Source organism: Semicossyphus pulcher, unplaced genomic scaffold, assembly GCF_022749685.1.
Source record: "Semicossyphus pulcher isolate SPU_LCO1_2020_fin unplaced genomic scaffold, fSemPul1.0.p SCAF_16, whole genome shotgun sequence".
NCBI lineage: Eukaryota > Metazoa > Chordata > Actinopteri > Labriformes > Labridae > Semicossyphus > Semicossyphus pulcher.
In genome coordinates this window covers 13,750,251-13,777,999 of record NW_027211670.1, presented here as the reverse complement: position 1 = coordinate 13,777,999, position 27,749 = coordinate 13,750,251, and the positions used below count along the sequence as shown (strand labels likewise).

Here is a 27,749-nt window from a genome sequence, read left to right as displayed (position 1 = left end):
AGGAGATACAGGATGAATTCCGCCTTCATAGCAGTGTTGCTCGGAGTGGTGAGTCGCCTCTTACATAATCAAAGTGTGCGTTGAATGTTTGCAGTTAACTTGAATAAACCCTGACTGGATCACCTGCGTAATTACGCATCCGCACAGTCGAATACGGGGGTTGAAATCAGCTTCCTGTGTTGAACAGCCGCCACATTTTGACAGGAACCTTGCAGAAAATATAAAGTTACACTCTCAAAGTGAGATTCGGCGCTCTTTACTTACTTGAGGTCGTTTTAAATGTCACGAGTTTGATCTCTCTATGAGCTGCTTGTAAAATCGGATCTGTTAGATTTAGAAAGAAAGAGTGTGTGTCCTTGCACCTGTTTAAGTTGACACTTTATAGCTCCAGTTGCTGGATGTGCAGTTCCACCCTTCTCAGTTACATGACAAAAACAATGTGGTCTCTGAGGTGGCGCTCTAATAAAACATTTACTTGTGTTTCATCTCATTACCAGAAGATTTAAGCAGACTCGTGAAAACTCTGATTCCCTTGAGGCCCGGAAGGCAGCAGGAAGGATATACATTATCTGACAGGACACTGCTGCACGGTGCACGCGGGCTTGTCAAGGTCCTGGTTTAGGAACAGGCTGCATCACTGATATCTGACAGCTGCTCCCACTGATGGCTATGCATCCTCTGGCTGGCTCTGCGCATGCAATATTGATACAGCCTACCACCTACCCCCTCCTCTTCTTCGTCCCTCACCTCATACAAGATGATGGTTCGGGGATGTTTGGAAAGGCATTAGCTGTAATACCTTTGTCATCATGGTTCCCGAGATCCAAACCCTGGATGTAAATGAGGCTCTGTGTTATTGTTAGGCGGCTGTAGTGGAACTCTAATGGTTTAACAAGCGCTGACAGCCGAGGTCCAGAGGTTAAGTGCCTCCAACTGAAAATTGACTACAGCATTAGTAAGATTGCTCGCCGCTCTGAAGTTATGAGTCCAGATGCTTCTCGCACATGCATTTGTGTGTGTGTGTTTGTTGCTGCAGAGTGTGTGATCAGCTCGCTTTAGCTTCAGGGAGATCATCTGACAAAAAGTTGAAGAGTGCAAACTCCCATCTACGAAGCAATTACAGGAAAAGTCGAGCCACAACTTGCTAAGTGCTGTACATCCTTTTTGTCCCGTTCCACAAATCACATTACGCGCTAATTTATCCGTACGCACAATTTAGCCGTCATTAGGGAGGAAGATCAGTTTTCCACGTCTGGGATGTTTTTCAGCGTCGCACCCGGAGCGAGAGAAGGGTCAGAGGGAAAAGTAAGCCATCGAGCTACATGCTGGAGCGTTTTCAGAAGTGTCAGTCAGACATTTTTAAAGCAGGTTTGTTCACATGTGAGGTTGTTTATGCACAGATGAATGCGTGCCGACGGGTGTGTGTGTGTGTGTGTGTGTGTGTGTGCGCGATGGGCAGGTCAGAGGAGGAAAGAAAGAAAGAGGATACGAGAGTGTGTGGTGACAGATTTTATTCATCTCACTGAATGCTTGTTGTGTACGGTGCGTGTGTGAGGAGGAAAAAGATCTCAAATGTCAACTATTCCAGAATGACATGTTGATGTAGACATCTTTTGTGCATGTTCAGCGTTAGAAAAACAATACTAGATGATTTATTCCTTGAATTTAGAGCTGGCAAAAGTCCACATACTATACTTATGTAGAAGTACAGACATCAGTGTTAGAAAGATGGAATAGAGGTACTGATTCAACTTCTTTCCTGAAGTAAGACGTAGCTCTCTGAAGGACATTACTACCGGCTGTTTTCGCGCATAGATAACTGAATGTAATGACATATTTGGGAGACTTTAAAACTTGAATCATCCTACCTTCATAAATTAAAACAGAAAAACTTTCACAATAACTGATTCAGTGTGTAAATCAGTACGATGGGGAATGCCTTACTGCTCTGGATTTACTCACTGTCCAATGTCAGCTGATAAGCTATCGTCCATGTTCAAGTTCTCCCTGTTGGTCACAGACTAAATACGTAATAATAATTTTTGTCATGATGCATCTCTCCCATCCATTATCTATACCGCTTATACTGTTCAGGGTCGCGGGGGGCTGGAGCCAATCCCAGCTGTCATTGGGCGAGAGGCGGGGTACACCCTGGGCTGATGACCAGTCAATCACAGGGCTGACAGACAGAGACAGACAACCTTTCCCGCTCACAAACACACCTATAAGCGAGCAAACGAGCATGTCTTTGGACTGTGGGAGGAAGCCGGAGCACCCGGAGGGAACCCACGCATGCGCAGGGAGAACATGCAAACTCCACACAGAAAGGCTCACTTTGTCCGAACTGGGGTTTGAACTAGGAACCTCCTAGCTGTGAGGCGACAGCGCTAACCACTGCAGATGTTCATTTTTTAATTGATCAGTGTCGTATATTGAAGCTCATCCATCCATCCATCTTCTTCCGCTTACTCGGGGCCAGGTCGGGGTGGCTAAGCAAGTTGACCCACACGTCCCTCTCCTTAGCCACGTTTTCCAGCTCCTGCTAAAATGTTGGCGCTAACAGGATAACATTGCCAGAAAACAGATACCTAAACAGATACAGTCACAATGTTTTTGTACTTTCTTACTTCTAAATTGAAATTAAAACTTGGTTACAGTCTTTGCAGGATAAAACCGATCTTTCTAATCTGCTTTTTTTCCCCACTAAAAGTCTTCCAGTTGTAAAAACAGCAACGATTCAGGACCCGGCTCAATCTTTAGATATTATCAGACATGTGGCTCGAAACATTTCGACTCAATTGTTTCCTCACAAAGCCAAACATACATTCTTGGATGATTGAATACCAGAGAACTTAAGGTGAATGGGCCATGACACCATTGAGGGCCGGAGAGAGGTGACAGTGTGTGTGCAGCAACACACACACACACACACACATTACCTGCCAGCTGACTCAGAAGTGCCTGAGGCGACGCTTGATGTTTTTAGCGCTCCTCTCGCTCTTGTCAGCAGCATTCCACACACACCTGAACCCTGACGCCTGGCGATTTATGCTGAACGTACCTTGTTAAGACTTACGCTTCACCTGAAAACACAGACACACAAACCCCCTCAGAATGTTAACAAGTGTTTGGTCCGTTCTTTGTAACATCTAGCTGGCAAGAAATTACTTCAGGGTTAGCGAAGAGAGCAACATGACTCACATGTTGCTTAAAGTGTTGGAAGGAAGCTGTAATAATATATAATAATAAGGCACCAAAACAAGTCCAGCTTTTTTGCCCTCTGATCTCTGTGTTGTCCGTCAGCCAGTGAGAGACTCAACAGAAGAACATCCTAACCTCATGATTGACGGCCTAGAAACAATCATTCCTCATGTATCTGCACGGAACCAAACACAGGCCGCTCCCCCTGGCTCCGTGTCAAAGGTCAACGGTGGCTCTTTTCGAGGTTTGCTTTGGGTGCTCGACGTGTGCAGAAGATGAAAAAGAGCCGCTGTGAGGAATGAGTGATTTAGTGTGATTTAATGCAAAAAAGGGCCAAACAAAACAAAGGTTGCGCATAAATACAGACTTGCACACGTGTATGTTGAGACACGCACAAACATCACCTGTCAAACAGCTGAGATAAAACACTCGACAGGTTTCTGTTTGAAGAATTCAGAGAAGCCTTAATCCAGCTTAACCAAAGTGCGTGATTCGGTTGACTTTTCTGATTATACCTGTGATTTAAGACGTGTTTTTTACTCTTACAACTTCTGGCTAACGTGGGTCTTACATTTGTACACGGCCAGGGAGAGTTTTTACTTTGTGAGCTTACTTTTCTAGTTCCCATGTGTCCGGGGGTTGTAAGCAGTGTAACCAGACAGGTATTTTTCCTTCTAAGATTGTTTCATTTCATTTAAAGCCCTGATTAGGAAACGTGATTAAGAACGTAGAAAATAAAAAAAAGAACCTTGAAAGTTGAATTCTTCTTCTCTATCCACGATAATCGTCCCACATCCCCTTTGATTTATTTTGCAACCTGTGGCAGAGTCCTGCTCCCTGGGCAGTAAACCACTGATTTAGTGCTTCCAATATAAATCAAAGGGCGTGTAAGATTTTTAAATGAACCAGAAAATTACTTCTCTTTATTTTGTACCTCCTTCTATTGCTTTATCTCGCAAAATACTGTATAAACATGATCCTCTGGAAATGATGAAAATGAAGCGCACAACGCTAGGCTCTGATTACATAATACATAAGCTCTTCGTACACAATGAATGTAAACGTGGCTTTAAATGTCTTACTTTGAATGATCTCTTCATTGATTGGCAGGTCGGGGTTCTGGCCAATAAGGAGGAGTGTTTCTCGGGTCAGTACATGACCAGCGGAGAGTGCTGCCTGCAGTGCCAGCCCGGCGAGGGGGTCGTCAAACCATGTGGAGTCACTCAGACTGTCTGCGCCCCCTGCCTTGACAGTAAGTAACACCAGAAACAGCTGTGCGACTGTCCTTAGCACACACACACACACACACACACACTCACACACACAATTTTCAATATGGAAATTAATGCAAAGGCCATCATGCAGAAGTCCATAAAAAGCACATGTGTGTACTTGATGAAGCTGTGCTGGTTTCACGCTGTGATGCATCATGTATTTAGATGTTGATGACCAGGTGTTGTGTGTCGAACAATAAATCTGAAACATCCAGCAGATTTTGGCTGTGAATAAGTAAAACTTTGGGATCAGAAGAACAATTATATCAAAGTTAAACTCTGACTGTCTGACCATTCATTGTCGTGTGTCAGTGACTGTCAGAGCCTTAGACTGATTTAGCAGCTTGTTAGGAAGTAAACAAGATGCCAGATCCAACTATGCTCCAGCATTGCTGCCCTCCTCGTGGCCCTTACCATGTAGGGAGAGGAGCTGCGATCTGTAAGACTTCATGCGGACAGTGATGTTGAGAGGATACAAGAGTGGGAAGACTTCCAAGTTTTATGCAGGATATTCAGAGCCTCAGACAAGTTGCAGTGTGAATTTGATTTAGAAACATGGCTGGTGATTAAACCTCGAAGGATATTTAAAGTTTTCTCAGCGTTTATTTTTGTTTGACTGTGGGGGAAGCAAATTAAGATTTAAGGTTTTTTCGTAACTCTATCATGTGAGGTCAAAGGTCAGCTTGAGCCTGCAGAGGCTGTGGTTGGTCCACAGCCAGGTCCTAAGCTGTTCCCAGACTTTTCCTCATATATTGCCTGACTATCCGGGGTAGGAAGTCATTGTAAAACCTCCTTTTGGGTCAGTGAAGGATGGTTAACCATGAGCCAAGGAGCCCCACAGTCGGGGAAAGATTCAGACTTCAGGTCATGAGAGAAGTCACAGAGAATGTGGACACGGAGAAAATTATTTACTTGCATTTTTGTGGGCTTCTTTGGACTGATGTATGCTTTTGTAAGTGTCTCACAGATCAGGCGTTACATCTTAAAAATATATTGTGCCTTTAATGAAAACAATTATCCCTGGTCTGCTTATCATAAATTATCCTCTGGACTATTTGTGTAAAAAGTTCACATTTTACGCTCAAAATGATTATTGACATAAGCTGTGTGTATGTGTGTTGCTGCTTTCTGCTGCACAACGTGGAGCTTTTCAGGGTGGTAATTTTCAGTCTTCCAGTGCTTGTTCTGCTCAGACATGAACAAACACAGACAGAGGCAGCCTCTCAAACCTGTCATGAAGCCAGACATGCTTTGCACTGCCTCATGGAAAAATCAGAAATGCCGAGCAGAAAGCTCTCCATCAGATAACATAATCATGATATTTTAAGAACACATCAAAGATATTGATTAGATCACTAATGCAGGCTGATAGAGCTGGAGTGCACTTGTACAGAAGCATTTTAACAACAACTTGTTTTGAAGCTTCAGTGGGTTATATCGTGTCCTACCTGTTGTTTATCAGCTGTGCTAGCCTGGCAACTGTAGCTTTTTCAAGCTTTGAATTTTGTTTCCATGTTAAAGTGGGGCTGTATTAAGGATAATACATAATATATAAAGAGTGTGGATAGTAGTAAATTTTTTTAATAAAAAAAAAAAGGATTAGCACATGTGTAGCGAATAGCCAAAAATAAGCGGCAAAGATTAGCATGATTTGCTATCTTACTATCTAGCGCTAACTTTACCCAGTGTTACTTACAAGGACATTTCCTTATTGCAAAATATCAAAAAAAAAAAAAAAAAAAATTCACATTCACAAATACCATAGCGCTGGTCCTATTAGCCTGCTTTATCCAAATAAAGGCTAATATTAGCAGCTCCTGCCCTATTGGATTCCAGGTCGTTCACACACCAGCAACCTCAGACAAAAACTTTAGTCAAAGTTGGCGGTCATTAGCTAGAAATAACCAGACTTATTTTTTATATGTGCGTAAAATGTGCGTTTTTTTTCATTTTAATCCTTCTAGATCACATCCCCGGTAATGTTGTGCATCTATTTGACAATATAGGCCAAAAAAAATACAGAAAATCCATTTCTTCGTATTCTTATATCAAAATCCGATCATTTTTTCTTCCAGTAAAACTAAATTTCACGCGTGCTTACGTAAGTGAGCACCAAACAATTTCAACCAATCAATCTGCAACATTTAGCCTCAGAGCACCAAGAACGCTCGGTCAGTTAGCTAGCTACTGTGCTGTGGAGAACGTCTGTCTACGCCCACTTCTCAACGATCAAATCAAATCCCTTTTATGATATGTCCCGCACGTCCTGTTTCACTCGGAAATTGTGTTTCAGCTCGACTCTAAAAAAAACAAACATATTTGGTGAATGTGACACATTTATCATTTTCATCTGCATATGATTTGTTTAAGATTGCGAGCAACCAGGGAAATGAGGCTTTACTGAATGATGAATTACTGGTACGTCTTAAAGGTTAGAGTCAGGGTCTTTTTTACAAATAATGTTGTTTCGAACTGTTATTGAGTCTATACATTACAGTGTTGACAAAAAGTCTGGAGATATCTCATAGTTCCTCTCCGACACTCTTTCTTGCCAATTTTCTTTCAACATCAATTCTCACTAACCCGTTTTTCTTTCTTTCTATTCGTTTTTCTTGTGTGTTGTTTTTGGCAACATCATCCACAGCTGTTAGGATCCAATGCGCACAAGCATTGCTTCACAAGACTAGCTTTCAGGCTTCATATAGTACAGATAGTTAGAACGTTAACATGGCGCTGGCTGATGTTCTAACATGGACAGCCAGCTGAAACACACGGATGAGTTTGGATGAATGAACAGATAAGTGGAGATGAAACAGAGCAAGAACTGCTGGAACGGAGGCCAACTTCTCAGACAGCAGCTAATGGTTCCCACACCCACACACACACACACACACACACACACACACAGAAGCAGACCCAAAAAATCTCCCACACAAAGACACACAAATCACACAGAGTGGATTGAGTCAGGAGTCCTTTTATGGGTGTTGAAAAGAAAGCAAAAGGTTGTTGGAGCAGAGGCATGTGTATTGTTATGATTTGATATGCTGAGCCAGGAAAAGGCCTTCTGTATCCCCCCTCCTCCCTCTGCGTCCCTCACCCCCTCCCCTCCGTGCAGCAGCCTAGCGTTATTAATGTATTGACTTGCATTATTGATGCGTGGCATTATGATAATGGCTCTGAGAGCACTCATGGGGAGGGGGGTTGTTGAGGGGAGTCTGAGTGTGTGTCTGTTTGAAGAGAGGGGAGATAATGGGGTAAGGGGGGGGTGACACTGTATGACTAGACACCACCAGGGGGAGGGGTGTAGTTTGTCCACTTCCGAAGGAGATAATTAAACAAAAATGTGAAGGACCCACATTTGACACCACCAATTTAGGAGGGAAATCGCACAAATGGATTCATCTCAAATGACTCGGCTTTCTTGTCATCTCTCCGTCTCAGCGTCTATCTCTCCTCATCTCTGTTTTAATCTCTGCATCATCGGAGCGTTCGCCGTGGTTGGTGGGCCGGTGGCGCAGCCCGAAAACTTGATATGCTATCAGATACTGAGCTGCAAAGAGTCCTCACCCTCCCTGTCTCTTGCCACACACAGTTTAGTCTTTTGAGCCAAAACGCGAAATGCTCTCTTTAATATTTGCTGATTTTCTTCTTATCATATGTTTAGATACGTAACATGATTAGATTTTGGGCTGTTTGTTCCTGAACGAGACATTTGACTCAGGAAGGTTTGGGACAGTTGGGAAAATAATAAGCAGATTATTGAATAATCGACATAAAAGTTGCATCACGAGTTTAGTTTAGATGAAAGATCAGAAAACTGGTGCCTCAACATAAAGCACATCTTTATTTTATCTTTATTATCGCAACTAACAATTATGTTTGTTGTTGATGCTGAGGTTCTCTCTCTCTCTCTTTTTCTCTCTGTCACAAACACACTCATCAAACACACACACAAGCTGCTCTTACAAATAGGTCTGTTGCATAATTTAGTGTGTTTCCCAGTTCTCTATCCAGCCGAAATACAATTCCATAAAACATGCAATATTGATTGCGTCCTCTGCAGATGTACAGTATCTGTCCTCGGAAATCTTTCAGGTATGCAAAACAATTGTGAAACATTTGTGAAGTATGTAAGGTAATGATTTATTACCTCCAAAAAATGCAGGGAAAAAATGTATTCAAAGCTCAAATGAAATGGAATGAATGAATCCAACCTTGTTATATTCAATGGACATTTTCCGCTCTCTCCTTTCAGGTGAAACCTTCTCGGAGAACTTAAGCCACACAGAGCAATGTCAGGCCTGCACAGTCTGCTCAGGGCTCTACCGCATGAAGGCGCCCTGCACCGACGCCAACGACGCCACCTGTGTGTGTAACTATGGCTACTATCTGAATGAAATCTCACAGCGCTGTGAACCCTGCACCAAATGTCCCGAAGGCGAGGGCATGCTGTATAGCTGCGAATACGACCATGACACGGTGTGTGAGGAGTGCACCGGGGACACCTACTCGGACCAGGAGAGTTCCCGGGAGCCCTGCATCCCCTGCACCACCTGTGACGAATCGGAAATGTTGAAGGCCTGCAACTCCGTCACTGATACAATCTGTCAAGGTAAGACAGTTAGCCCGCAAAGGGTAGTATTAAAGTGTACATCACGTCAGAGTGTACATGCCAGAGTAATGCCCCGATGTACTTAAAAAAAAATCAACATGGTTCTATTTAGACTACATTGGTCTGCTATTCACATACGTGTAGTTGGATTCTAGATCAATATGTTGGTGTGTATGCTGAACTTCACATGGACACGTAGGCAGGGAAACGTTTTTAATGCAGCCAAGTTCCAGATTTAAATAAATGCCCTCAGATACGCCTTTTTGCTTTCTTGCCAATTCTGACATGAGGATATCGAAACCACTTTCAAATATGTACAGTAAACAAGAAGTTACAGCCAGTAGTTGTTAGCTTAGCTTAGCATAAAGACCGTAACAGAGGTAAACAGGTAGCCTTAACCTAATTAAACTTTGACCTTTTCACAAAACAACAAGAGTCACAGTGAAGTTGATTTTCAGGCGCTAAAAGTCAGTGTTCCTGATGTTTAGGATGATCATGGTTTAAGCCATAAAAAAGGCGGACTACATTTATATCAGAATATCCTCCATCTGAGTGTATTTTAGTTGTGTCGGTATTCTGTAGTTTGAGGCATTTGTAAGTTACATATTTTCCAGGATAACTTTATGAAGGTCAGTTTGAGAATTTAACAACATCAGGTTAAAGTCATTCGTAATTCTGCAGGGAAATGTAGTTGCAGCTGTTCCACTAGTAAAGATACAGGTGGGAAAATCGATGGTATCTTCAAGCATCTGTTTTCAGATACAGTTCTGCTAGCTTACACATTGTGAGCTCAGGACAGCGTGCATCAGCCACAAAACACTCTTAAGGGGGTCCCTCCACCTATACAAGCATGATTAAAGGTCACTAGTTGCTAATATGTCTGTGTTGCATGTGTCTCAACTTTTTGACCTTTTGACACAGTGTTTGTAGATCGATTTTGAACCTCTGGACAGAACCAGGTTACCTGTTGCCGCATGTTTCTAGTCTTGCTATGCTAAGCTAAGCAGCTGCTAGCTTTACCATAGCTTCATATTTAACAGACAGACATGAGAGTGGTTTCAATCTCGTTTTGTAAGCTTTAGAGAATCCACAAATCATTCAACAGCATGCACTGATTGCCATTAATACATCCACTTAGTACACCAACAAAAAACTGTATGCAATATACTGTATGTGTCCAACTCTACTCACAGTGTTGTCCATGGATCTTCATTACCAATGCTCTGAAGACTCACATTTCTGTTGAGTTTAAAACTGTCATGTTTTAATGCTGAACAGAATTGAATTTATGGCAACTGTGTTGATGTGACCGCAGAAATTTATGTCTCTTTATGTTTCTGGCAATTTGGGTGAACTGGCCCTTTATGAATGGGATATTAAGTTAACAATGTTCAGTGCTTAACGCACTAAGCTTCAGACAAATTAATGAGACATTCACGACACTGAGAATGAAAAAATGAAGTTCCTCAAAAACCGCTGTACTCTCTTGACAGGACAATCAAATCACTTGTTCAGAGATTTATTTTTCAGAGATTAATTCAATGGCTTTGGGATGACCCTATCCAAACACTGGGCAAATTTATTATGAACCTCTGTGTGGAGCGAGTAAAGTTGAATGATGGGGTGCATTGCCCAGGGTCACGATGGACTGAATAGAATCCATGGGAGCACATATTCGTACTGTACGGACAGTATGATGCGACGGTCATACTCATTGTCAGCCGCATAATCAGATCATCTCAGAGTCACATTGTAGACATTGTTGGCCCATCGACCTAAATGCCACGCCGAAGCTCGTCTCATTGTCTTGACGGTCTCATCTCATCCAAAGATACAAAGAGCTACACTCTTTCTATGTGGCGGGTTTAGAAGAAGGTCATATCTCTGAACGGCTCTCTGAATTTCTTTTATTTCATCGCACCCTGTGGGTATCACTTTCCAAATCAGGAATTCCTCATGACTGCAGTCACTGCTCATTCCAATGACCTGATGCCTTACAGATTAAATCAACGCTTTTGTGAAATGACAATGAAAGGAGTCTGTTGATGAGCTGTGCAGTCTGTTGGGGTAGCGGTTTGAAGGATGTTATTATCACAGTGTTGAGTACAGAGCCACTCTCAGGCTAAAGGGATTCTTTTGTGCTGCTCCCATGATCCAGTTTGGACTGTGAGGACTCTCAGTTCAGCCCATGGGGCTACTTGAAGGAGCCAGTAATGAGTAAAACAGAGAGTGAAAGTCATGTAGTTTGTGACTATTTCCTCTGTTTTGTCTTATTTTGAGTATTTATGCTCCCTGTTGGGTTTTAAACCGAAGTCACACTGGAGGATTTTTGTTATTTAAAGGCTCCTGATCACGATCTGGCATTTATTAATGTATTTTAGTAGCTTGAGCTGAGCAGACAATGGACAACCTAAACCTAATATTCAACCAATAATATATTGCCTACGACTAGATCTCAGAATCAAGCTGGATTTTTGGTTTGAGAAGCAGAGACAATGGTTAAGCAATAATATCACATAAGCTGATACCAGTCTGCCAGGATACCGTTTGATTCAATTCAAGGGACTGCGTTTGATATCAGACCATATCATGTCCCTTTTAATACAATCAATGTATCAATATCAACTTAAAATGTATCTATGATATTTAATTTATGAACTCTTCAAAACATTATAATAGAAACAATATATTCCTAAAAGTATTTTACATAGTATATTTTTATATCGGTAGATTGATATATCAGACCCTGGGTACATCGATATATCAGACCCTATATATATTGGTATATCAGACCCTGGGTACATCGATATATCACACCCTTGATATATTGATATATCAGACCCTGGACGTATTGATATATCGGACCTTGGATATATCGGTATATCAGACCCTGGACATATCGATATATCAGACTTTGTATATATCGGTATATCGGACCTTGGATATATCGATATATCAGACCCTGGACATATCGATATATCAGACCTTGTATATATATCGGTATATCAGACTCTGGATATATCGATATATCGGACCTTGTATATATATCGGTATATCAGACCCTGGATATATTGATATATCGGACCTTGTATATATATCGATATATCAGACCCTGGACGTATCGATATATTGGACCTTGTATATATATCGATATATCAGACCCTGGACGTATCGATATATCGGACCTTGGATATATTGATTTATCAGACCCTTGATATATCGATACATCGGACCCTGGACGTATCGATATATCTGACCTTGGATATATACAATCTACCAATATATTGGTCGGCCTATCTTGAAAATGCAATATGAATTGATGTTTTCTCTTTATTTCACTTAATGATATTAAATTATTGATTATTTAATCTACGTATCATTCCATATCAGTGTATTGCTACACCCCTATGCTCTTCATGAGCAAATTGTGAGATTGAGTGCCCAGTTATAACACTTAATTAACAACCATTCTGACAGAGCATTAAATACCGAGTGGGTCATAGACAATATTAGAGATGTACAGGTAGAAATGAGTTAAAGAGAAGGGTTTTTAAAAAAATAGTTTCAATTGAATCAGAACAAATTTTCTACTTACAAAAAATACAGACTACACAAGAAACAGAGAAAAAGATTAGCCAATCACGTGACTGCATTGATGACGCTGCCATGCTGCTTGATTCAGCTTGTGGTCTGAGAGAGAGACTCGGTGGCTGAAGAGATGATTCACCCAAGATCAAGATACAAGAAGCCAGAACCCCAGTACTAAAGCCTCTTCTGAGATAACTAATGCAGCTCACGTAATGGTGAATGTGAATTTGCTGTGATTCCAAGCATGATGGCAATGTATGAGCTTCATCATCATATGTCATTCCTCCCTATAACTCAATCAAGTGCTCTTTATTCCTAATGTAATCTTTTTGGCTGAAGCACAAGCGTTATCAGCGCATAGAAATCTGTAGTGCTGCCAGACGTCCATTTCCATTAGAGCTGTGGAGTCAGGCGACATGGGCCTGAAGGCTAAACAACGTCAGGAGGGTGGTAGGAGAGAGTGGAACACACGCAAGGCCACTGCCTGTGAAGAGACAAGTCGTAACTTGAGACATTGAGTCGTGGTTGTACTGTAGGTTATCACTAGAGAGAACTGGATTAACTGCTGTTACTGTTTGGATTGTATTGAAGTTTAAACCAGTGCTGAATTTTCCTTTGTGACAATTTAGCACCCCTTTATGTGGATACAAGCTCAGCTGATATGCAGGGTGAAAATCCAATTTCCTCCCACACTTCTAAAGGGATTAGTGGTTTGTTGTGAGTCTTACCACGAAAAAACCTCACTCTCTTCATCTCTGCGATGGTAAAACACGATCATGCCGACCAGACTTTGTTAGCGTAGACCCACAGAGTTGAGGGTCTGATGCTTATCTAAAGGAGTGTGATATGACTTCCACTCTTCTGCACGCAGCCGAGCAAGGTCAGAGGTTGAAGGTCATGGGAGGCCTGTATTTGACGAGGGTCTTTGTGGGAAGATCAGGCAGTGCGATTGTCCCCCGGGGATGTGCCCTGAACAACATGGTATAATCCCCCGGTCCTTCCAGGGGTCACAACAACATGAGACAAGTGAAGTTGATTAGCGCTCTTATTAGCCGCCCTTCAAAGTAACATCAACTGTGTTATCTTAAATCTGCTAAGACAACCCAATACTGTATCAGTTAACCTTGACTGATAGGAATTTGGTGTCAATGCAACTAATTTGCAACTGAAAATCACACTTTTTAAAAACTTTTTATAGTATAGTTTTGGAAAAGATTACTGCCTTGGTTTGATGTCAAAAAAAGTCTGCAAAGGCTTAAGACTTGACATGAATATTAAAGGGCCAGTTCACCGATTTTCAACCTCAGTCCTGTCATGCTATTATGGGGAGCTAATGCTATTATGGTAGGGAAAAAATGCTCTGTGCCTTTGGAGGACGCTGTCCGCTTCTCCAATAGGCGCTCATTAAACTACACTTCCTCAATCTAGGACGCCCGCCTCCGATGTCATGTCTCGTTCAAAATCGTCAGGTTTGAAATGTAGACTTCAGACCTGAAGATATTTTAGACGATCCACCGGTATATTCTCGTCGTATTTCAGATTCTGCACCGCTCTGAGCCATTGCCTGCAGCGAAACGGTAGGGGCTCAGAGGAAGGAGTGCAATGCACGCTGGGTGTTGTAGGAATGTAGAATGGGCGAAACCACGAGCTGTTTCTCCACAGCTATGGCGCCAATTTCAAACATCATTGCTTCTATCGATTACAGAGAACACCTCCTAGGGCGAACTGCTCCTTTAACATTCAACCAAAACTAGAATCTTTTGCTAACCTAAACCAAAGTAAGCTACTTACAAATATATTTTAAACAAAATGTAATAGCCCCCATACTCTCATACCACAGTATCTGCTCCTACCAAGCACAGTATCTGCTCATACCAAGCACAGCATTATCACACTTTTTATAGTTAAGACATTTCCAGCACAGATCTTTGGTTTAATGTTTTAAAAAAAAGTCAGACAGGATTTTGGGCCGTTCCTTCCAGAGTCAGGGGTTGGCCGGGTTGCAGAGGTTGACGTCCTCGAGCTGGGGCGCTGGAGGTACGGCAATCAGGCAGGGTAAACGGATGATCTGGAGAAGAGTGGAAGACTGAGCCGGGCTTTTATCCTGCAGAGTGTGTAGGTGGCTCGACTGCAGAAGGTGTGCAGGCTTGATTGGCAGCAAGGGGTGTGGATCAACGCTCCAGATGAACACAGACACACACACTGAAAGGGGAAACAAGGAGAAAGGAGACCAGGATCCTCACAAAAACAGCAGAATGAAAAACAGAATTCATTAATGTGACAAGACAAAAGTATTGTAAAAGAACACTAAAGTAAAAATGAACTTAAAAGGAGTATACCATAAGATACTCAGTAAAAGCAAATCCAATATCAGGGTAAACAAGCTACTGCTTGTCAAATGTAATCACCTAGGAGACATTAGTTGCTCTAAAAAAAACCCAGACAGGTGAGAAATTGGCGTATGATATGTCTAACAATAGAATTGGTTACATGGCAATGACTATCAATTCCAGAGAGAGATTATCTGACAAGACAATATCAATGGGAGTGGCCATCCGTGCTAACACACTGTGACAAGGCCCTTTCATACCGTGGTTAAAGTTGAATTTTACAGAGCAGTCGCTGCCTGTTCCTATCAGCTTGAGGTTTTGGCTGCCAGCCCTCAAGGCTAGCAGGAAACAGAGGCTTTCACTCATCGACCCTGTTCCTCCTTGACATTGTAGCCTGGATTGACTGCACTTAGCGTGCTGACCTATCACCCATAGCCTGGGTTGTGGTCCTGTGGCAGCATGGGGCAACAGGTTGAGGTTTGCAGCACATGTGCAATTATATGATTCATGCATGTACACGTTCTACAAGGATTACTCAAATATAAGTCAGGAAAAAAAAAACACTGAGCCATGTGTTTGCAGACAGGTTCTGATACTCCTGCTTTGTAGACTGAGCTGACTTATTGAAAATTACAGATCTGAGGCAGCATATGGAAAGATGAAGGTCACATGGGCGTGGTTAAGAGGAAACAAGGGGGGGAGGGGGAGGGGGATCGGGCCAAGTGCATTTGGTTATTGAATTGATAGGTGAGTAGGAGGAGGGAGCTGTTTCCTTCCTGAGTTTGGGTGACCTTAACGATCGACAGGCTGCCCTCCAGAAATCAGAGAGAGTGATCTGCTAACCAGCCCAGCATGCACACAGCTCAGGGCCGGACCAGATCCACTAAATCAAGATGGAAAGATGGGACAGGGAAACGTGGCTAGATGGAGAGAGGAAGGAAAAGGAAGGAGGGGCTCTCTTCTGTTGATTTGTGTCAACAGATAGGTACATGTGCAATTAAGCATTTGCTTAGCTGTGCCCTTTTAGTGACAGTTGATACGCCTCTAAAGCTTTCTGTCTTATCAAGACACATATGCAGTTTTAAATTATATTGATTTTTGAATCAATTGGACGACAAAAGCAGACTTTTGTCTTTGGCACATTAACCGTCGGTTTATCCCCCTGAGAGAACAGTTGTCTCTGGCAGATTCAGTTAGCTGTAACTAGCTAGCTAATGAAGCTAAAGTAAGCTTGACGGCTACAAGATGTCATGTATGAAAACTGGGGCTAAAGCTACAAGACCCAGGTCAATTCAGTGTCCTCAACAGTAGTTTATTAATGTAGAAGGGGTTAGTATTGTAAGAATTGTAAAAATGTAAAACTGGTATTTTGTTCTAACATCAATGCAGTGTAGCTGCTTAGCTTACATATTAGCCATGCAAACATATGTTAGCTTACATATATGCTTTATTGTTTGCCACAGTAACCTATTTACCTGTGAAATAAGGTTTTTAGGATGTGTATTACCCATAACGAGTTTAATGCTGTAACGCTAAAGTTCAATCATCCCCAAATCTGACAAAGGGCAAGATGGAGCTGCTAATGTTGTCTTTACATAGCATCCTGTACCAGCCTCCACACAGCAGCAAAATACGATTTAACAGATCCTGTAACAGGCTTTTTTTTTTTCAACAAACATAGCCAGGACTTTACAAGAATGAAATGCTCTTTGTAAGCTGGTAAGTTAGTTTTCTAGAACATTCACGAGGTTTGTCCTGTAGGTACTAAGGTAGCTTTCTAGGTATGCTAATCTTTGCAGCTCAGCTGACAGTATAGTAGACAAACTGTATCCTTTCCTGAAAGTGTTTTCAGGTTTTTTTGGTTGAACGCTTAAAAAATTACACAACCCTCCAAACTCTCACAATATCAAATGGCGCGCCCCATTTCAACCATTATTTTTTAATCTTGAAAAGTGATGATTGTCAAGCTATCATTGGACAATCATTGTCTTTGGGTGGGCCCTCCTGAATTCCAGCATCCGACAGACAGATAAAGGGAAGACAAATGGGAAAACGATAAAGGGTAAAATGCCATCCACATTTCTGATTTCCTGAATCTAAAGCATTTCCACATCAATAGCTGTGAAGAATCCTCAATCCCAGTCAGATTTAACAATTCACTGTCTTTGTATCGCACAGTCACCCATTGTGTGGCTATAGCTTGGTCTCCACACATCCTTTGACTTATATCTCTACAGACTTGGGCTCTATGGCCACAGTTGACCTTCTCTTCTTAACCCTTTGCCCCCTGCTCAAAACAGTGTGAGCATTGTAACAAGCGATGGAAGTTTTAAAGTCGACTGTGTCTCTTTCTCCGCCGACGAACAAGAATCAACCCCTTGTGGTTATTACTCGGGCCTGTGAAGTCGCCTGTCTTCCCTCAGGAATTTGGCCCTCGACATTCCAGGGAAAAGTTTTGGAGGTGCTTTGGCATGAGTTTCCGTTATGGTCCAAGGGTGAGCACAACACTGGCGCTTACGCTCGTGCCGTTCATTCTTTGCCAAAAATGAATTCTGCTCGGAGAGTCACAGTTCTGTCCTTGTGAAGATTTACAGTATGCAATGGGGGGTTTGCCTCCCCAGTCTTTTTTCACTCTGATATTTATCTCTTAATCTACCATAGCGGCCCGGAGCTGAATTACTGCACTGTGGCATAAAGCTGGAATTTCATGGAATTTTGAGTCGTTGGCTCTATTGTTGGATTATTTTTGGTGGTTTCCTACAATTTATGCGTTTTTAGTTTAGTATCTGTTATAAAACGTTTATAAGTGGTAACTAATGGCGTTATTAATGGTTTAAAAATATGCATTAAACTGCATTAATAACAAACATGAGGCATGTATTTTTTACAATCTGGTAACCCAAAAAAAAGGTATATAACATGATTCATAAGCTATTGATGCAGACATAATACAGAAAGTTGCAGCCAAAATTTTGACAAAATAGCTTCATATAAGTATTAAATAAGTGGCAATAAGGGAAGTACACATGAAAGGAACAGAGAGCTGCAGAAAGAAAGAGATGTAGAGCGCCTGACAGATGCTGAGAATGTGGCCTGGTCGATAAAAGCGATGCAGTTACTCCTCTGCACTCTCAGGTTTCTCTGGTTGACCTCTACGAGTGCTGATCACATTCTGCCGCAGAACAGACACACACACACACACACACACACACAGGCACAGGCGTGCACACACCTGCACCCCATACAAACTGACAAACATGCATACACTCTCTTTCAGGGGTGTGTTCAGTCGGGAGCACGTGGGCAGAAAAATGAGATGTGTCATGTGAGGTAGGAAGCCAGCCAGAGGCCTCAAGGAGAAAAGGGAAAGTGTTAAAAAGACGGAAGAGATTCTGAATCGTAAGAAATCACGATTGTTGAAAGTAGATCAACAAAACAAGGGCAGCAGCATTCTTCAATAATCTGCATTAATCCCTTCACTCGTGCTTGTAACAACATGAAGACTATAAAAATGTCCATCATTTTTGAAGACATCTCAGGAGTTTGTGTGAAAGGTCTTGGCAGCAGTGTCCTGTAATGACATATAATAAAATAAAAAAAACTCGCCCCTCCTTCCCATTCGGTTTCAAAGTCAGCTTTTAAAGTATACTGTGTTGAAAGTGCAGCAACACCTGTTTGAGAGCGTCTGTTTGCAGGAGGTTGGAATGAACTCAGGTGTGGCTGTTACCCCACGCATACTTTGAGCACAAATCACACACACACACACACACTTCCACTGTAAGTATATACACTCGCATGAGGGCACAGAGTTACTTCTATATAATTACTCATCAAATGCTTGCAAGTACAAATGTGCCTTGACTTCCAGGCAGAGCTTAATCATTAACACACAAAGTCAGGGTGAAAATTCCAGTTATTTCACTAACAACAAATTATTGCCTAACAATAAATTCAATAAATGGTTTGTCGACAGGAGTCACAGTTGACTTAACCTGTAATTTAGACAGCTGCACGTCTCTCAGTGTTTATGATCTCAATGACAAGCTCTTGCAACATTTTGACTGGTAGCATTTTTGTTCTTTCAGTTGGACAAAGAGCCTCCTCCTCCAGCACTCCTGTCACTTTAAAAAGGGAATGTTTTACATGAAAGCCCAGTCGGAAGGAAACAACAAATATTCACCTATTGGGAATGAAGGCAAAACCATAAATCTCTAAAATGTCAACTCCTTGTTCCAAGCCTTTTTTTATTTATATCTTCTGGCACAATGATTTATTTCATGTAACAGGTTGTTTCTACTTCTGTTCCTTTAATTACTTTGAATTTGCCAGAATGATGACACACTGCATCTGTACTCACCACTAACGATGAAAGCTTTTATTTTATGTGTTTAGATGTAAACCTCCTTTTATTTTCTTGCACGATAGCCTCCTCTTCCAGGTTTTTCTTGAGATGTTTGTCTCTCTGTGCACTTTTCAGTTCAACCTTGTAAACATCTCCATGTGTTTTTTTTTTATGTGCTACAAGACATATCAGGGACAACATAAGCAGTCATCTCCCCGGCTGGGCCAGTCTGCTTTTAAACTGCAGTGTACCAAGGACAGGCTGAACAACACGTTTTCAGATTGGCAGGTTTGAGACGTCACAAACCTAAGGAGCCAATCCCGTTAATGGACGGGGTGACGCTATGCATATCATTATGTGTAACCTATGGCAACCACGTCGGGGATGCGCGAGCCAGCTGTAACAGTCGTCGTTATTTTTGCAAACTCACTACTGACTACTAACATTAACGTTACTACTACTAATTACTACATTTCAAGCTAGCTAAGTTTCAACAAGTTGCCGCTAAACGGTGGCAGAGGCACATTTTGTTTTTCGCGACAGAGAGGCCAGCTGTAAATTTGCAAAGTGGGCGGAACTATGTAGATTTGGGAATTTTAAATGAGGGAGAAGGAGGAAAAGCCTTTGGGAGATTTTTACAAGGTAATTAAACGTATTTTACATTAAAAAATATCAGACACAGTTATCACACATTATTTCAAGCAGAGCATTTTATATGTCTTAAAACATGACTGGAGCTGGTCTTTAACATATACATTTTCTTTTTGTACCAATTATTTATTTTTAGATACATGCGTGCAGGTTGTTTATATTTTACCTTTGAAATACAGGATTATACAAAAAGATCATGACTAAAAGGTACTGTAAACGGGAAACATTGCTGAGTGGATCAATAAAACGTCTCAACATGATAACTCTCCAGTAACCACTGAGCTCGCTGTTTATCCGAAACAAGCTGAGCTCAGCAGATGAAGGTCACTCCCCTCCGAGGCCAGACCGTCCGATGTGAGAGGTTGAGCAAGTGGTTCAGTAAATGCACTTAGGGCCCCTGTTTTAACTGTTAATCATTGAGGGAGGAGGGAGAGTAATGATGCAGAGATGTAGAGAGTCAAGGGAAGGATGGATGGATGAGATTGATGGCCAATGAGCTAAAAGAATAAATGATATAACCAGGCAGGTAAAACAACAGTGATGTTGTGTTTACCAGCAGGGCTCAGGGAGAGGCGAAAAAGTGGGAATGAGACCATAAGATTGATTGACAGGAGAGAAAATGCCTGATAGGGGCGAGCTAAAGTGTAGCTAGCGGTAAAATGAATAGAGGGAGGATTGACGGATGAAGAGGAGGGGGTATTTGTGTTGGACAAAGGAGATTTCTGTCAATGAATGGTGTCTGGTTTCGTGTGTGTCTGTGTTGATGGGGGGCCAAAAACAGTCGGTTAGAGAAAGACAGACAAGCCAAGAAATTTAATATGAAGCAGTGCATCATCCAAAGGCCATTTGGTTGTATTTCATGTTTTCCAGGCACTTTATGAACAAATATTAGCCTAATATTTGAGTAGTTCAGGAATACTTCACACATTTATCATTGCCACATGACAGAAACTTAAAGAAAGGATTTAATTGATTGCAGCAGTACCAAAGGTTTTGTTTCTGTCAAAATCTGGTTCCTACATTACCCACAATACCACTCAACCAGTGAAAGTTTAGTCAGAGACAGTCATGCTAGTAGTGACTAATTTAGCCTCAAGCTAGTAGCCTAAAGCAGTAATGAAGAACAGGCTACGGTTGTCTGAAACCAACGGGTTTGTCTCTGTCAAAACATGGCACCAACATCACCTACATTGTAAATTAACAAGCTAAAGTTAAATAAGAGGGTGTTACGCTAGTAGCGGCCAATTTAGCCTCAAGTTGCTAGCTTGAAGCAGGATTGAAGAGCAGGCTACGGTTGTGTGGAAGCAAGGTTTTTGTCCCTGTCAAAACCCAGCGTCTACTTTACCCACACGGCAACTCAACCAGTGAATGTTTACGCAGACATTGTTATGCTAGTAGTAGTAGTAATGTAGCTTCAAGTCATTAGCTATAAGAAGCGGGCTACAGTTAATAGCTTGCTTCTTTCTAACTGCCCAGATTTTATTTCTGACTCAAGCAATTTTTTTTTACAGCTCTCTTTTTACAGCTCTCTTTAAGGCTTTGTCGTGTAAATGCAACTGTCCTTCCCAAGACCTGGCTGTTACCAGACTTTGATGTTTATAATCAGTTGAGTTCCCCCCTAAATTTAGGGCTGACTCAGACTTCAGAGCTGAAAACAGCAGACTTTGTGGCTTTAGCTAGCCCTGTCTTGGTACGTTTTGCTGTGCTGAGAGAGCTGAAAGCCCTTTAAAGGAGTAAAAAGTTAATCAAGCCTAGTACTCAGAGGCTTCACTTATTTGACTTATTAGCACAATGCTAGCTAGCTATACTGATGCTAATAAATTAGCTGCAAGACAATTGTGAATACTTGGCAATAAAAAAAACTGCACACTAAACAAATGAATGTAGCGTATGTAAAGTAAAACTGAAACAATAAAGTAGACAATTCTAGATAGATCTTTCTTCATGAGGCTTCACGAGATGAATATGATACAAACATCATCATAAGAAAGGTGAAAAATCAATGTCTTTACAGGTTAAAGACTAAGAATGATAGATATCCAACATGGTTGAATAATAGGTGGTTCAAGTATATTGGTGTTTCCATTAAGTACTTATCACCTCCTCAAAATTCTTCCAGCTAAAAGCCCCACAGCCGCTCCAAGCATCCATCTAAATAAGCTCTCATTAAAAATGTTTTCACCTCATTTGTGAAACACGGCCGCCTCCCATTTAGTGGCTCTCCTGAGGTATTCAGAGCCCAGAAGCCAACAGGATGATTTCCTGTTGATGATGTGAGTAACTTTAAGTAAGTGACAGGCGAGGATGGTTTCCACATCCGCGGTGAGGAACGAACATAATGGTTGAAGAAAAGCGGGCGGGACTGGATGGACAAACCTGCTCTTACCCTCAATAATGGCTCCCTAGGGGGGGAGAGGAGATGACCAAGTGATGTGGGCTGTAAAGTGTGTGGTTGTGCTTGTTGTATGTATTTGCAGCAAGAGAGACATTTATGGTAACACTGCCTATGGTGGATAGAAGAAAAAATGTGAGCTTTAAGATAGAAGCTCTGTCACATTTAAAGCCATATTTGAATCTCGGATAGCGTTTCACTCGTATTTGCAGGTTGAAAGTTTCCGGTATTGAAAAATCTACAGCATGTCTCTCCATCTGCTGCTACTGATGCTGGGGCAGCCTTTGGCCTAGAGGAGTTTGTCTCTGAAGGCTGACCATTTAAATCTTTAAGGGAAAAAGAGTAGATTGATTTTTAGCTGGTTTTAATAACACACTTGTAAAGTAACAAGATCTTTAAAGTACACGCCAAACAATTTGTGTGTTATGTATGGTTTTCTGATTTTGCTTTTGGTGTTAAAGGTGCAGTATTGCTCTCGCATGACAGTGTTATCAGTTTGAAAAAATATATAAAACCCAACACAAACGAGAGATATTTTTTTCCACATTATTCTTTGTTTAAACCTTGACCACTTACAGTTCAGTTCGAGATTTGTATGCATTAACGCTAGTAGCGGCTGAACTAGCTTCAAGTTTCTTGCCTGAAGTAAGGAGTGGTCAGATATCTCCTTAAGAAGTTGGTGGAGACCAAAACAGAGTTTAATGAATGAAAGTTTAAATTGCTGTAAAATTAGGTGTATAAGAAGCACTTTTTAATTTTAATTTTTTACATCCAAAAAGTGGGCTGTACCTACCTACCTATATGGCGATGCGACCAATATACCAGTATGAAATGCAGAGAGAGGTATTTTATTGTGTTACGGTACTTTACCCAGACGATGGCGCTATAATCTGGCTAAAGCTTCATCAGGGACATGCTTCGTCATAATGGCCAGTACAACCGCCATCCTCACAACATTCAAGTTGCCGTAGGCTCAGTTCAAGTACCGCAACGGTAGCTAGCGAGACTGCGACTTATATTAAGGATTTTACGGTACATTTGCCAGGTGGACTGAAAAATGACAGGAATGATAATGTTACTCCGTGTTTTGGGACAATTTGTTAACAGGTTTGCCTTATTTACTTAAGTTGTGAAAATTTGACAGTGTTGTGTACAATGTTCCTTTTTCACATATTCAATATCTCATATAGAATTTCTCTTTGTGCCTTTTTGTCCTTCACAGTCAGCTACCCGTCAGTGTTCCCCTCCATACCCTTCAATGGTTCCCCCATGCCTCCTTATGATGACTTTTCACCAGATGGACCCGCAGGAGGACCTCCACCAGACGGATCCTCTACAGAGAGCACCACCACCACCACCACTACCACCACCAATGGTGACTCCCAGGAGCGGCTCTACAAGAGCCACAAACTCATCCCCGTCTACTGCTCCATCCTGGCTGCAGTTGTGGTCGGCATCGTGGCCTTCATCATCTTCATGAGGTGAGGACAGGAAACATCTCTGTTCGCTCAGTTAACAGCTGACAGGAAGAGACAAGAAAACCTGGTGCTCATTACAAATGCATATGGATGACACAATCCAATCCTCAATGTTGAATTTCCGCAGTTTCATATTTAATGAAATCATCTGCTTCTTTGCTCAGAGCACTGTGTTGTCCTGTGGGCCATAAAGTGCTCTGTTTACTCTCTTCCTCTAATTCAAACCCATGCCTCCTCTCGTAAGGCCAAAACAGACAGCCCACCAGTGTGTTAAATTTTAAATGTACAATATGTTTATCCATCTATGTTGCATGGCAAGGCATATGCTTCAAGTCTGAACATTCAAACACATACAGCTTCAGCACTTACACTGCCTCACTGAGTGCCTTTACCTTGCCTCCCTGATCCCTGAAGTGTTAAGTAATTGCACCTATTTAGTATTAATCACTTGGCTAATGGTCTTATCAAGAGGTCTTTTGACCTGTGCCAGTTATTAACTCCTCTTGGAAATCAACAATTTATTGAAAGGTTCCAGGTTAAGGTTTTGGATTGGTCAGGCAATATCAGGCTAGAGTTAAGCTAAAGTTCATCATCCAAACTCCCTTTATACTGTCTGTTCATGCATTTACAATCTATAGAGACAGAGCCCAGATCAGTCCCTCGTTTGGACGTTTAACAGAATTATTGTGCTTTTACAGTACTTGCAAATAACATTGAAGTTTATACAGTTTGCTTACATGTTGTGCTGGTAATGCTAATTCATCCAGTTGGAACAGCTGCAAGCAGAACAAACAAGGAGCCAACAACTGCACACCCAACCAGAACCAGACGCCGTCACCTGAGGGAGAGAAGCTGCACAGTGACAGCGGCATTTCTGTGGACAGCCAGAGTCTGCAGGAGCAGCAGGCCCAGACTCAGGCACAGACAGGTAACACACATTTACCTGCACAGTTAACACGCATATATCTGTACCTTCACAGAGGCCACTCCCTTTTTACTCAGAAATGTAATAACCCTCATTTATCAAACTATTGAGCTTAAATTGGGCGCAAGCACACATCCTCACAATAGTCTGTGTTTATCCACTCTGGTAATGAATTTTTTCATGTCCACGTTTAAGTCTGATAGATGGCAAACCTGAATTTTCGGTTCTGTGAATACACACACAGGCTGAACTGTCCAACTATGTCAGTCTAAAGAAAAGAATTCCCCCTCAGGAATGAGCCGACTTGTGGCGTCTTCAGCTCCACCTTGAATATGACCTTTCAGACCTACTGTAGCAAATCAGCAAACAAGTATTACGACACTGACAGAGCGTCAGGGTTTGTTTCTTTGGCAGCACGTGCTCCTGGCAGGTTCCAGTCCTGCCCTGACAAACCAGTTTGAGAGAGTTTAGAACTTCTGAAACCACCAAATAATTGGAGAGGAAGAAAACAAAGAATAGGAGTGTTTACCACTTCTCTTTGTTATAAATATTTTAAAGTGGTTAAAGGTTGGGTTTGTGGAGGATAACTGGAGATAAACAATCTTTGGTTTTTGACTCCTCAGACAGTAAGTGCAGCCTAAGAAGCATCTAGTCTTTGATTTTCATGTTTTAATAGAACTGTTCATGCAGAGAGGCTCATGCTTTTTCTCCCAGCAGCTCTAATCTCCTTTCTAAATTATTTTCACTATAAAATACATTTCCAAAAACATAGTGCCCCCTACAGGCTGGAGCACTTTTGTTGTGATTAGTGGATATGCAGTGCTTTTTGTTGCATTTGTTTTCTTCTTTTTGGAGGGTTAGGGTTATTTTGGGTTATTTTATTTGGATTATTTTATGTTTTTTTATTTGCAGCCTTTTTCTCCAAATGAAAATCATATTGCACGTTGCTGTAAGTGTGCCCTTGTTGGCCACCATATGAACAATTATTATTATTATTTTTTTTTTTTTTACATGTACAGCCAATTAAAAAAGTTATTATCTTAATACCACATTAAAGTTGTAATCTAGAAGATCTCAGTTTCGTTTTCTTTGGCGGCACCTATGGTGATGAACGGTAATTGCGGGAGCACACTTCCTAGATATCCAGACAGTGCTGCATGTGAGACGTCCACGGTTGGCTCCGCTTGTGATTTTTTGCGCGAAAATCGCACTCGACACTCCTTACTACTGCAAACGCAAAGGCTTTCATCAGTGGGCCACAGGCTCAATCACCGTTGTGTTAGCTCATTTGGCGATAGATAGTGACTTAACAGGTATTTATTTAAATGAAAATCTTAAAGATGATCACTTGAAGCTAAATAAACTTTGCTTTGTCATAAATTAAGAATTAAAACGATGAAATGAGATTAGCATGTTCTTCTCCTTCCTCTGCAGTTGTCACCATGGACGAGGAGCCGTGCTTGCTCCTCCCTCTCCACACTCGAGAGAAAGTCGAGCAGCTGCTGTTCAGCGGCAGCGAAGGAGACGACTGCAACCACATGGACGACAGCGACTGGTGCAACCTGGCGGGCCTCCTTGGATACGAGGAGGAGCGGATCGCCACCTTCCGGCAGGAGGAGCATCCCGTCCGCGCGCTCCTGTCCGACTGGGCGAGCAAGGACTGTGCCAGCATCGACACGCTGTGCACGGCGCTGCGCAAGATCAACCGTGACGACATCGCGAAGAGCCTGTTGCTGAGCCCGAGCACCGCAAAGCCCACTGCCACTTCTGTAGTGTGATTTAAGCTTAGAAGTGAGCAAACCACCAGAACCTTAAACCTTAATATTCTTCTGAGACCTCTCTCAATCCACATAACTCTTTTAGCTTTTCCCTCGTGAAGCCAGCAGTCACCGTGAGGATCAAATGTTATGAATCTAGAAGAATCATGTCATGTTTAATAAGACGGAAAAATGATAGATCTTAGAATGAATGAATGAAACTGAATGAATATAAAAGCAACGGGAGCCAAAACCTTTTGTTGATAGACTTATTATCTTTCATACCCACATTTAAAAGCCACACGATGTATAGCCTCCATAGAAAGAAATCATTCACAATCATTCCATTTCAAACCGAGACAACCACCTGCTTTTCCTCACTTCTGACTTTATAAACCGAGGAGCAACAATCGGCTTTGAGCTGAATATATGGCGGACATCTGGCTGTTTCATTCCTACAACTTGATCCTCTGAATCTCTTCATTCTCACACAGTGTCTCTTTCTAGTGTTCTTAAGCCAGTGTTGTATCCCTAAATGTTACTCTACAAATCTAAGCTACCAAAGAGGACTAAATGTCTCAAGACCGTACCCGTCAAGCGACATTATTTACATGCCATGTTGGACTTTCTTGACTTTAAGTTGTCAAATGGCTTGTGTCTGTTTCTGCTTCTTGATGAGGCCTGCATACCATGGAGTATCTGGATCTTTGCAAATATGACAGCCTGAGGAAGGATGCTTGGACTTGTTTCAAATGACACTGTTCAACTTCAGCACAAATGAAAGCCAAGTCTAGCTATTTACTCTTTAATATGTTAGATTAAAGACATTGAGCTGCAGCAGACGTGGAATTAATCACAACTTTGGCTTTGCTTAAAGTGATGTCTGCAGACGCTTCCTTTTTTTGTTTTCCAAAAAGTGCTTTAAGAACCGGCGGGACTCTGGGAGGAAGGTCATAGACGGAGGCAACATGAGACACTATGTGTATATGTGCTCTGGCCGCTCATCTACATAACACAGGAGCCCCCCACACAGACTGCTTCTAACTGACCCAGAAAAGGGAAGGACTCATGGCATCCGGTAACAGCTATGTAAAGTGTTTGTACATAGGCACACATGTACTGAACCATACTGTATATACATACACACATAGACAAAATGTAGCCATGCATGCACGTACTGTACACACACATATACA

General features: G+C 41.8%; 1 protein-coding gene across 1 annotated transcript; it reads left to right on the top strand.

The window, feature by feature from the left end:
* ngfrb (nerve growth factor receptor b) lies at nucleotides 1-27,243 on the top strand. The gene is made up of 6 exons (XM_069664934.1): nucleotides 1-48; nucleotides 4,312-4,453; nucleotides 8,734-9,090; nucleotides 23,616-23,874; nucleotides 24,639-24,799; nucleotides 26,231-27,243. The coding sequence occupies exons 1-6, from the start codon at nucleotides 13-15 to the stop codon at nucleotides 26,572-26,574; spliced, it is 1,299 nt and encodes a 432-aa protein (XP_069521035.1). The 5' UTR covers nucleotides 1-12; the 3' UTR covers nucleotides 26,575-27,243.
* The last annotated feature ends 506 nt before the right edge of the window (nucleotides 27,244-27,749 follow it).